Genomic DNA, 13,331 nt, shown 5'->3' with positions numbered 1-13,331 from the left:
TTAAAATATTGTGTTCAAACATCTATAAAACATAGATTAAGTATATTCATGACCAAAATTGTTTACATATCGTAGCAGATTCTATATAAACACAGCCTTATTTTTTAAAGAACTGGATTTTTGAATTCTGTTTTATTGTTATACAAGGTTCAAGGCATCAATGCAAACATATTTTTAAAGTTTCTTATACCTTAACCCTTATAAGATAATGTAGGATTGTTTTGTTTTGTTTTTCAATTAGAGCATATCTCACTTATAACGTCATATGCAAAAATATGCCACTCCATCAGACTAACATCTCTTTGTTTAAGAGGTAAATAAGGATTATACTCATTTTGAAGTTGAGGCAGTAAAAGACAATTCCCAGCTTTATACCATAAATAGTTTTGGCGAAACCAATGCCTAAATCCCTTGCTGTTCAGTCTACAAGCTTATCTACTCTAGTGATATCACAGAGACGTTAGGAAGTTCCTTGTCACAGTGATGAAATTCGATATTAGTTTATGTATTAGAGTCTAAAAAGATAGAAGAATAGAGGTCAGAGAGTCAAAGAAAAATCTATTCATCTGATAAGTTAATGATTCAGCAATACAAAATGCTGATCATAAGATATGCTCATACAATTACATCATGAACATGCATAAGATTACGGCAATGTTGGTTATCTCAAGATGAAGATCAGCTACAAAATGGCAACCACATGTGACTCATACCCCATAAAATAAACAAGCATGGTGCAGATGTGCTGGAATGAGGTGGAACTGAAGCAGTTCACAAATTACTAATCAGGAACTCCATCAGTTTTCTCAGTGTTTTCAGTGTGGACACCTGGCTATACACGCCTTAGTGTGAAACTGCATCATGTTCCTGATTATCTTGTGTCCCTAACAGTGTGGCAAATAGTAGCATGACTAGAGCACTACTTTTGAAAGAATATCGTTAACTGTAGATAACTTCAAAGTGTGGAAATTTAATATAGAAATGCATCATCAAAAATTATAATGGAATAAGTAGTAACACATGATTATATGAGAAGCTGGGTTGCATTTTTCCTCAGTTACAGGATTTTCCTCTGACCTCATATAAATAATGCTCTGTGCATTATGGTAAAACATACAAAAAAGAATTAGAAATTTTTACAAAGTCCCCTGCACAATCAAGTTTGAATTTCTCCAGGAGTGAATCATGAGCTCTACACCGCAAAACCCAGGTAGGTACCATTGGTCAGTACAAATACTTGTTTTGAGTCAAATGAGTGAGAACAATCTGTGCCTTGCCTTATTTCACAACAAAGTAGAACAGATTAAGTGAAAATACTTGTAGAACAACAATCTGGACACTTGACAGAACTCCAGAATCCCTAACTTCGTCGGTTAAAGTTCACAGCCACCACTAGAGGGAGAAAGCCTCTGTCTGCAGCTCCTAGAAGGAAAGCCATCTGGGATGCTGAGCTCTTCACAGACATTGGCGGTGCCTCACTTCAGGTGCACTGGGTGACTCCTTGTCTTGTCCAAAGCTAATCTATCAGAGAATGGCACATGCTTTGTTTAGGCACCTGTGACAAAAGGTTTCGGATCCCCCTAAAATCCCTCCATTTGCCTTTCTGACTCTCTAAAAATATGTGCTTGAAAGGAGTAGCTGAAATGAAAATGTTGAAAGTGGGTAAAGCCAAGCCCCCTGACACCAGTGTTCACACTGTATACCTTAAGTATATAAAATTTTATTAGTCTGTTATAGCTCAATAAAGCTAGGGGGAAAATATGCAGAGACTGTCAGCAATAATAAACAGAGTACTTAGCTCAGTCTGGGAGAATTAGAAAAGATTTCCTGGATGAGATAGAACCACAACTAGCCTTGAACCTGGAAGGAACAGCAGGCGAAGTAACCTAGCAAAGAAATATGGTGGGGCGGGGTGTTTTGAGGGGAAGAAAGAAGGCTCCAGCCAGAGGTAGCATCATGAACAAAGAGAGAACCAGCACTGCTGTGCACACATTCAGATGTTCATGAGCAGAGACTGTCAGTGGTGCTGAATTACTCGACGCAATGAGGTAGCAGGTCATGAAGAGTCAGCCAACACAAGGAGCTCTGATTTTACATTGTGGATGACGAGAAGACTTTGAATAATCTGGTACCATTTATAGATTGCTGTTTGAAAACAATAGCCTGAGATAGTCAGGTCCATGGTTCTGCTAACTGTATGGAATCTAGGAAGTTCCATACTAAAGATGTTAATCCAGCAGTTATCTAAGGTGGGAGGCAAGTAATGCCGATTCTTACTCCATTTTGGACATTTGCCTCCATCTTTCCCCCACATAGCTGGACCAGGTTTTATGACCCTGAACTTACATAGCAAGAATTTTAAAAGATGGATCTCAGTTCTCTGAGATTCATATCCATGTCACCCCTTGGTTACAATAGTTTTGATACAGAGCTTCACTTGATCCTTGACCAAGTGACCTATTTTAATAATATGACCAGAGTATAAGTCCCTTATCCCCAGGGGCTCTGCCCTGGTTAGGCCAGCCTTGTCCCATGTAATATGTTTCTTCTCTGAGCCTCAGCCTGTGACTATCTCTCCCACAATCTGACAGCACCACAACTAGCCTCCCTGTGGGGCTCGCTGAGAGTTGCTGACTTGCTATTTCCCTTTTCGTGGTGTAACATGTTGAACCTCCCTTGGCTCCACCACTCAAGGGCTAAAGAAGCTTCAGAGACCTAGTTCCGCATTCCATACAGAAACCTCAGGCACCTGTAAGAGGGCTCACCATGCAGAGAAGCCCCTGGCACCTGCAGGAGGGCTCACCATGCAGTGCTGCCACCATCCCAAGAGACTGGTCTAAAACACTGTCCAGTTTCTCCCAGTTTAACACCATCAGACAATTGTGAGCACAGAGTAAATTTTGTATGAATTAGGAAAAAAAAATCTACCTTCCTCAAAGAATTTTTACTACAATCTACAATGACTACAAGGTGTAGAGTAACCCTTGAGGTTGTCCAGCGGCTAGCCTACAAACTGAAAGCAGAGACCAGAACTGCGACTGCCCCGCATCCATCCTAGTCAGTGTCTTCAAGAAGGACAAGTAATAGGGGACTTAACTAGGCAGAAGGCCATAAGTAACAGTAAGAAGTATGATTTAGGAATCCAAGTAAAGTACTGGTGGCGTTGGCGGAAAGCTAAGAATTCGGATTAAAAAAAATCCGAGTAATAGGCAGAATACCAGAAGCAACAATAAATTTTAAAATTATGTTGCATAGGTTCTGCCAAACACAATAATGGCTTTGAAAATATGATAACATGGAGGCTGCAAATGAAGAAAAGAAGAGAAAACCCTAATGGGTTAACACAGATAGTGAGAATGTGAAAAGTGAAGCATTTCCTGCAAAATTCCTTCTTGACTTGCACTAGCTAGATGGTCCTTCACAGGTAAGTGCAGTTTTGATTTACAGGGATGAGAGAGATAAGAGAGGAGAGGGGGAGAGAAAAGAGAGAAAGAAAGTAGAGGAGGAAGAGAAGGGGAGAAAAAGGAAAAGAGAGAGGAGAGGAGACAAGAGGAGGGGAGGGGAATGCTGGGGAGAAGTAAGATGGGAAGTAAGAGCAAAAAGGAGAAGAATGGAATGGATATTTTTAGCATCACTTGGAGTAAAAAACAGCTCATCATGGGATAACATGACAACCAGGAAGATCATTTCAGAGTTCAGAGTAATAACCAGAAGATAAGAATTCTAGTTCTCAAACGGTCACTCAACTCTTTGGACAACCAGCTAAGTGTTTCTCTTCTCAATTCCATCACTTTAAAATGAAATGGTGGACTGCCTAATACCCAAGGTCTTTCCTTACTCTAAATGTCTACAAGGTTGTCCTCAAATAATTAACAAAATCTGAAGCACAGCTTTTGTGTGTGTTATGGTTAATCACTCATTAACTTGAAATTATGTTTTGATTACAGGAGACTACCAAAATAGTGTTCACTTGTCCTGTATTCCTTATAAAAAAATTCAGCTATGTTCAAAAATACATGTGACTTTAAAGGACTTGAAATAAAATGATACAAACATCTAATACTACTCTTGACCATAGAATTAAAAATTTTAAGCTCATTTTATTAAATTTTCTATTAATTATTTCCTACTGTGAATATAATGATAATCTAATTGAGGGCTTATATTTTATACCATTTCACAGTTTACAAAATACTTGAATACATAGTACCTCATTTGATCATAAAAATAGCTTATGTAGTAGACCAAGTAATTGTTAGTTATCTTCATTTAATAGATCAGACTATTTCAAGCAATTTAAATCTTGGTCTTCAGTGTATCTGTTGAGTATTCTGAACGTACTGTATCGCTGATATAAGTTTTTACTTACAACATAAAGACTTGTCTATAAGTTTCAATGAAAGACTAATCACCATGTAAAAGTTGAGATGAATTCTACAAACATATAACTATTATCTTATAAATTATATATTTGTATATATAAAAACAGAATAACACACAGTTAAGCCTGTTTGTATGAGTTAACACTGAAGATATTTTTCTTCCCTAAATATTGTCTTTTCTCTCTTAGAAACAGCATTAAAAAAATAGAACTATTTTGTGTCTTCCTAATATAAATGAAAGATAGAACACAAAATAATCAACTTTAAAAAATTAAGTATAATGTTATTTCAATAGTTATTATGTAAATTAGATCCATATTAAAATAATGTCATCCTATTTTGCATGTCATTGTAGTTAGGAGATCATGTGGTAATGAAATGGATCTATAACAATCTTTTTTTCTCTTTTAAATGCATTTTTACATCTTCGCTGTTGACCTATTTCCCAAGTTATACAACATGATTCCAATTTTTTGCTACATAGCTATTAAATGCTGCCCCCCAAAATGATTTTTTTTTATCCTCACCCAAGGACATTTTTCCATTTTTGTTCAGATAGAGTGGGAGGGAGAGAGAGGAAGAGAGGGAGAGAGAAACACCGACGTGAAAGGAACGCATCGACTGGCTGCCTCCTGCACAACCCCAACTGAGGCCGGGGACAAACTACAACCGAGGTACGTGCCCTTAGCGGGAACCGAACCCGGGTCTCTCTCGACCTCAGGCCGACGCTCTAACTGCTGAGCCAAACCTGCCAGGGCCAAAAATTTATTTTTAAAAGAGCTTCCTTGACTAGTAAAGCAGTAGTTCTCAATGTGTACACATCAAAATCATTTTTTAAAAATACCTATGCCCGGCTCTACTGTAAACTAATAAATCAGAATTTCTGAGAGTAGAGAATGTGTGGCTTCAGTATTTTTTAAGGTCCCCAGCTGATTGCAATGTACATGGTTGTGAACTGTCTAAAGCAGTACTTCTCCAAATTTAATGTGCTTATGATTCACTTGAGGAACTTGTTAAATGTAGACTCTGATTTACTAGGTCTTGACGAGACTTCAAGCTTTGGAATTTCAATATGTAGCTCTGAGATATTTAAGATGTCCATCTGCAAAACATACTTATAGTAGAGGGGTCAGAGGTTCTCAAAGTGAGGCCCAGTCCTACAGCATCAGCAGCATCTGAGAACTTCTTAGAAATGCAAATCTCAGACCCTACTAGAGAATTTTGATCCACCTTCAAGATTGAGAAACACTTATTTAAAAAAAAGATCTGCCTAAAGTCTGAACAACTGGCTGCATATGACTGGAAAACCTCTAATACTTTATGCTTATATAGCAGTTTACAATTCAACAAAGCTTCTTACTTTACCTCTTACGTGCTTTCTTAACCCTGGAGATCGTTTCGGCATTTTATATATGAAACTGGAGCTGAAAACATGTAAGGAATTTGCCCAAAGTCATATTGCATGCAAGGATAGATCACAAACTAGAGTCCACATCTTCTGAGTCTTACAAATTAACAGGCAGGACATTCAGAAAAGAACAGGGCAGATGACTATAAGCCCTATGTAATGGCCCAAAAGGAAGGCTCTCTAAGGCTTATGTGTGTGTATAAGGCTAATGACAGTGTGTATGTTGGGGGGGGGGGGGACAGCATGTATTTGGGCAAACTCCTATCAGACATTTTTAAATGGAGCTCTCAGAGACCACAGAAAAATGCACTAATCCTTATTTCTGCCTGAGTTTGTTATTATGTGGAACCAACTTCAAGAAACACAAATGTTTAAACATCACCAAATGGTTTTCTAGCTGAGTCAGTCACTTTTGCTTGTTTGCACTCCAATCCTACAAATAATTCATTCAGAGTCAAATTACATAGAACAGAAAAATCACTTTAATATGTGGTGTGCGTGTGCACGCACGCACATTTAGGTGTTTCATACTTATAGAAAGACAAATGATCACAATGTTCATTTGTCACATGAGACTTGCCTACTGTGTTCCACAGGTCATAAATGACAATAGATGATATAATTCACAGGAGTATAAACATTATAAACTTTCTTTAAACACATGTATAGGCCATATTCCTAGATAATACACAGTAGGCTACACTCCATTATTTACCAAATATATTTAATAAATAATTTTATGGATAATGGATAGCTCTTAAAGTATCAGTAAACCAATAAATGTTAATTACCTTTAATTATTCAGTTACCAAAAAAATCCACAAAACACCTTATAATTGTTACAAGCTCTCCCTATAGACCCATGCCCACAAACTTTGTTTTCACATAGTGAATTCTAAGTGATAGAAAACCACATATTGTGTCAGGAGTTTGTTTGAGTGTTGACACTTTCTTAGTGAATATGGGCATTCCAGATGCCTAATGGAAGGAAAACCACTTTTTCCCTTGAAATCCACAGGCAACTTTTACATTTTACAGTCAGTTAATCACATCTTTCGAGTTGATTCTTCTTTTGTCCCTTAATGTATAAACAAACAGGTGGGAAAATAGTCCTAAATTTTTGAAAACTTAAAACAATGTAACTATCTTAAACTTAAATACTAAGTCTCTTACAGCTAACACTTATTAAGTACATTTACATTTAAACAAGGAAAATGTTATTACCATAAAAAGTATTATAATTTCCCACAAACATTAAATAGAGTTAGAATTGTGAAATAAATAAAATTTTAATACCTCGAATTTAAAATATGTAGTCACAATAGTGTGACGTGCCTGCATTTTATCATATATTTTTATGTTATATCTCCAGATATGCATGTATTTGCAATTTTTACAAAGTTACCTTATGAACAGATACATTGGGATCATCAAGTATGTTATCATTATCTTTAGAGACATGCTGCTGATACTGAAATATACTCAGTGGGACTCTTAAACATTAAATTTTAAAGGTTGGATTGGAACATTATCTACATCCACTTCTCCTTTGACTTATCAAGAGAGCTACATGGCTTCAACCTGCCAAGATTAACCAGGATGTGAATCTGTAGGGGCGCATGCATGCAAAGAAAGGGGGTTGGAAAGATCAATGCTAGAAGCTCATCCAGTAGTTGATGAACTTCTACACTTGTTGGTGGTGGCAATGAGGCAGGTGGAACTTGTTCAGAAAAAAACACCTGAGACTCCCCACAATGAAGTCCTGTGAAGCAGTGTGTCACAGACTTCACTGCTCACACAATATAAACAAGAACTCGGGTTCAAAAGATCTTGGAAGTATCCCCAGGTGCCCCTGCTGCCAGCACTTGTCTGTGGTCACACTTTGATTCTTTGCCTTTGAGATAAAAGATGGTTTTGCGGTTTCCTTCAGCTCTTAAATAATCCTATAAAGGACCTGATAAAGATCTATAATCTTCTCTGGGAAACAACCGGATTAGGTTTATATACAAGAGAGTATCTCTCTTTCCATCCGGTTTTGTCATCTTCGTTCTATAGTCATTTTTCCCTACAAAAGATAGGAAGTACAGAACAAGACCCAAGGACTATTGTACACTTTCCAAGCAAGATGCATATTTACATCAAAGATCATAATTATATAAAAATGAGCATCAATTCACAAAAGGAACACTTGTTTGACGGAAGTAAGGCAGTAAAGCTAAATGTTTGGGGGACAGTCAGCCAAACTTCTGTCACTGGACCACCAGAATTACAAACCACCCTTGTCTCCCGATGCCATTTCAGATTATTCAGGGCCACAGACTCACTGAGGGAGGATTCTATTCCCTCTGCCGCTTCACTTTCACAGTGCCAAACATCTACTGTGGTGTCCAATGAATGAAGTTCTCCTTCCTCTCCTCCCCTGGAAGCTTGTGCTCTCAGTGAAATGTCACAAATAAAGTAGAAGCAAGCCTTTCCCAGGCTGGACTTGTGAACAGAAAGCAAGAGCACCATTCTTTACCAGGAAATTGACCCACAAAGCTTACTGGATTCCGTTAAAGAGACTGAGAAGAAGGTCAGCTAAGAAAACAAAGGGGACTCTCTCTATAGTTACTTCTGATCGAGCTCCACCAACCCAGAAATAAAACCTTGTCCAAGGCAAAGGAAAGAAAAAGGAGGTCGCATAAGGTGAGAGGTCTGGGGGGCAATGGACTCTCACAGGTGCCTTCTTCGCATGCTGTTAGTCTATAGTCTCTTCTCCAGACAATACTGCTTTTATATTTATTTCCTTTCCTCACTACCCCCATTTCACACTGTAATGTGTACTAAAGTATTCTGCTTAAAATCACAGTTTCTTTTTAGCTGTAGACACACAGAAGCATCCTCTATATTATATATAGCTATTTATGTAATGACAGACTTCTATGCATATAGTATATGGAAATATAAGAAAACCCTTTTCCTTCTGAATCAACATTTAGATGCTTATCTAATGATTGGCTAGCTAGAGCTTAGGATATAGGTGTTGCTGACATAGAAAGACCTTACAAAGTTCATGGACATTTAAATAAAAACTTAGACATCCAGCATATTCACTTCTCTCATACTCAATCTTATAATCACTGAAAAAATATTTCTAGGGGTAGCATACATTTATATAGACTGCTTTATTGGTAAAGGGTTAATGAATGCTAGCAGTGGAGACAGCATGCTTATGTGTTTGCAAAAACATTATCTGCATCATGTCCAAATCCCTCTACAAACAGATAAATTACTCTATAAATCTTATTACTCCATGTGGATAAATCATACAGGCAGGTTTACAGAGCTGGAGAGCTGGAAGAGAAAATCTGCTTTGGATAGTAGGATCTTTGGGATTTATAATCATCCAATGCTCAGGAAATGAAGAAAAGAGTACTTACACATTAGGATTTTCTTAGTTTTTACTATCTGCAGCAACATATACACACAACACAGCATGCACAACACAAACACACACAGACACACACATACACATGCACACAATCCTTTCTAACAAGGATAGAGATCCCAAAGCAGGACACTGTGACAGCCAACCAAATTTATTTCTGAGAAACAGAAAGAAAACTTTGCTGCTGTAGGCAGCTCTGCTATAGAACTGCTCCCTGATGCCTCAGGGTTTATGCACTATCAGCTCCTTGCACACAGATTAGAGGTTTATTTTCTGGGTTTTTGTTGTTGTTGTTGTTGTTGCTTTTATTGCTACAACAAACAATATTAGCTAGACCAACAAACTGACATGGGGTCATTTTATTTGGAGGAAATGAGATTTTAAAGGCTCTCCAAGGAGAACATTTTATTTTCTTATTTTTCCTTCTTCTTCTTTAACATTTTTTGTTAGAATCTGATGGAAATTCAAGGGAAGCTAGAAAAAAGGACAGGGAGTATATGCAGTAGGTTAGGGGGATTAGAAAGAAGAGAAACTTGGAGCTTTTTTAGAAATAGCATTATCATTGGGTTCCATCCGAGTTCCTCTAGCTCACTGTCCCTTAAAGGGGTCAAACTGCCAAGGACTTGGGAATCTGTCTTTCCAAATTTCAATCCCAAATTATATTTCAGAGTTTGGCAGAGCTGCAAAGAGATAAGACTTTGAGGTCAGTAATCAATTTGAAATATCCATTTCATGCCAGGTTAATTCTTCCCTAACCTCTGTGTTTAACACTCCTTAAATATCTGCAATTTGGCAAGTTCTTAATTTTCTTCTTGTTCTTCTCTTCATTCTTTAGTTGATTTCTATCCACATTCCAGAAAAGGCTCAGTAATTAACCAAAGTTCTAAGATTGATTTATTGCCTGGATATCAATTAGAAGATCCTTATAGCAAGTCTTCTATAGAACTACTGCTGGGGCAGAGAGGAGCCCTGATGTGCTTATTCACACACACACACACACACACACACACACACACCCCATGGAGAATGCAGTACTGTGTACCACTCCGCCATAATTCAACAACTCTTCTTTCTCAATCAAGGAACCCCAACAAAACTCTGAAGTGCAAAACATCTGCCACTGGTGAAAGCAAGAGTCCTGTCCAAAAGTCACTAATACCACAGGGAAGTTAGGGGACCTCGGTAAGGGAAACAAGGTCCTCAGAAACAAACAACATTGAACCAATCCTGCTGGTCCTTGCCAGGGACCAGAATTCCCTTGAAATGTGTTGGCAGATACCTCCACCAGTCAGTAAAAGACATATACACACAGGCACGCGTGCACACACACACACACATACACACACATGCCTGCAGCATGAAGAACTGGAGTTCAAGGAGAATACACACACACACATATACACATACACACACACTCACACACGCCTGTAGCATGAAGAGCTGGAGTTCAAGGAGATCACACACACACACACACACACACACACACACAAACGCTGAAAAGTTGCCCGAAAGCCCTACCTGAGGATGGCCGTGTCCCCCTGCCTCACGGTGATGTTGTCCGTGCCTCGATTAAAATCCACGCTGCGAACAGGCAGTCCTGTGGGAAGAAGGCAGAGCAATCTCAGTAGGACCAGCGGCAACTGTTTCCGATCAGGCTGAACTCTGCCGACCATGGTGGCCACGCGGAGGTGCGGGTCGTGTGCTCAGGGTGTGCGTGCGCGTGCTGTGCGGTGCAGCCGACGGGGTTTTACAAACGGAGGGCTTTCATCAGCAGCAAAGGTAGACCGGGCTTGGCCAGTTTGTGGTCCTTTCCACTTTGTCTCTCTCTGTTCGTCTCCCTGGCTCAGTCTCTTTTCCCTCTACGACTTAACAAAGCACTCATAAAACCCAAGCAAGGGAGGTAAAAGTCGAAGGAACACAATTTCCAATGAGAGAGTACAAATATAAAACCCTCTAGAAAAGATGAAGAGAAGGCTGCAGAAGGAGGGTGTTCTCCGGTCTGTCTGGGGCTGGATGCTCCTTTGCCAGTGTCTGAGTTGAGCTCCTTTCCTCTGTAACCCACTTTCCCAGGCGGGCTGGCGGGGAGGAAGTGTAAAGAAACCCACACAGCAGCGGCAGCAGCCCAGAGTCTCTCCCCCTCCTCCCTTTCCTGTTTCTCTCTCCAGTCCCTCCCTCTCTCTGCTCAGCACCTCCCCCTGCCCCCACTGATTTCAACAGCCCCTCCACGTCATCCCCTCAGCCCTCCCCTTGGCGTGGCCCCTCGCTTTGCACAACTGCCCTGTTCAGCAGCCGCCAGCCTCAATGAAAGCCTAATGCACCTTTAGGTTGTCAGGACAACAGCTCCATCTGAGGCCTGGCTGATTTCCTTAAGAAGACGGAATGGAGCTTGGACATACTGTGCAAGAGAAAGGGAGAAGGAGAGAGACTCAAGCTATAAAAGAACAGGAGCAAGAGTCCAGGCAAGGAGAGGGAAAGTGAGGAAGGAAGGAAAAGGAGATGGGAAGAAGAGAAGGCAAACCTGGACAGATGAAGAGAGTGAAACAGAGAAGGCAGGAGAGCATGGGGGGGGGGGGAGCACCCTATGCTGAAAGATGGCATGAGAAACGTAATACAGAGAATGAATTTGACAATGGAGGCTAAAATTAAAAGCCAAAGTTGATTTCAAAGCTAAACATTCTTGGCAAATGACTTTTTGTGCTCACATCTTGTTCGCTCTCCCCTGTCTCCTGTGCTTTTTTCCCCAGGATTAAAAAGGTTTATTTTCTCTCCTTTCCTTATCCCCTTCCCCCTCCCCTTAAAGCCCCCTTATAAAAGATGGATCAGAGACAATGCTGGTATTGAGTGGTCTAGGGTGTGAATGCTTGGTTTGTCTTTTCCAAGTGCCAGCCTCAGCAGCTGATCCCTGGTCCCTAAATCAACCTCACTCTCCAGGAAACCCTCACTCCGTGTCCCACACATGAGGAACCTTATTAAGGGTTATTGTTTAAGCATCATGCTGCTGTTGCTACCCAAGTTTCTACTGGCACTTTCTTCTCGAAATGTTCATATGCAAGAAAGGAGATTTGTATCAGAAAGCTTGTCATTTACAGGGTGACATTAAGGCTGCATACAGCACTCCAGTACATGACAGTTTACCATTATGTGTTCATCCTTCTACTCCAAGAGTCAAAGCCAAGTGATAAGAGTCATAAGGGGCTAACACTATTAGTCACTCTTGTGAAAGCCTCAAACTATCTATTAGTCATCTCCCTGCGCGCTGATGCTGAGGATACAAAATGGGAGTGGACCAGCCAACAGCTCTGGTTTTGTTTTAGATCTTATTTATTCAAATAGTGAAGACATCCACATGTTGCAAAAATGAAGTGGTACAGAATGTGATAGCATGAATTGTTATTTTTTCTATCCCTTTTTTAGGCAAGCCATTTCTCCTGTTTGGAAGCAACAAATACTTTCAATTTCTTATACATCCTTCCCTAAATATTCAATTACATACAAGTACACACACACATACATACAAGTAAATACATTACACACAAATACCTATACACGGGTATTAGGCCACTATTCTCACTTACACAAATGATCGGCCAAGGATATTTGAAAAAAAAAAAAAAGGAGTCTTTCTCAAGCCCTTCAGAATACCAGGTGTACAGAGGCACTTAATATGCTGACACCTGCCTTGTCTCCCTAGAATATTAAAATAATTTACCTATTGTATTTTGTCAATTTAAAAGGTAGATACACTTGTTTAGATTATGAGAGGAAAAAAGGAAGACCTACTACTTTTTTTAAGAATTTGAAGGATTGCAAACAGAATTTCTAAAAAAAATCAAGATTGATGGAGTGAATTTTTCCTTATACTACAATTACATTTATATAAGTCAAGCTGTTCTATGTTGGGGATGATAAACATTTCCCAAATAATATGCAATGATGTTTCACCACAAATTTTAACTCAGATGGTTAAAACTTAAAACCCATGTTGCCACAGAAAAATGGTTAAATGGTAAGTTGCACTAAAAAACACACACACACAATCCTGTGGTTCCTAATGTCAGAGGGAAAATAAGCTTTAAGTGCCATGTGGAGATGCAAATTACATAACTCTCTGCAA

The 13,331-nt window shown here is 39.3% G+C and overlaps 1 protein-coding gene across 2 annotated transcripts in view; it reads right to left on the bottom strand.

Annotated features, from left to right (window-relative positions):
• Positions 1–11,339, bottom strand: part of LOC118616867 (limbic system associated membrane protein) — a 662,882-nt gene extending 651,543 nt beyond the window's left edge. The window contains exon 1 of one of the 2 annotated variants that reach the window (XM_036242370.1): positions 10,736–11,339. In XM_036242370.1, the coding sequence (XP_036098263.1) occupies positions 10,736–10,890 (155 nt within the window). In that variant the 5' untranslated portion in view covers positions 10,891–11,339. The remainder of the gene's footprint in view (positions 1–10,735) is intronic. The other variant, XM_036242369.1, reaches the window with a different exon arrangement.
• Positions 11,340–13,331: the final 1,992 nt, after the last annotated feature.

The sequence above is a fragment of the Molossus molossus genome, unplaced genomic scaffold (assembly GCF_014108415.1).
Source record: "Molossus molossus isolate mMolMol1 unplaced genomic scaffold, mMolMol1.p scaffold_m16_p_5, whole genome shotgun sequence".
NCBI lineage: Eukaryota > Metazoa > Chordata > Mammalia > Chiroptera > Molossidae > Molossus > Molossus molossus.
Note: the sequence above shows the minus strand (reverse complement) of the source record. Positions and strands in the feature narration are given on the sequence as shown.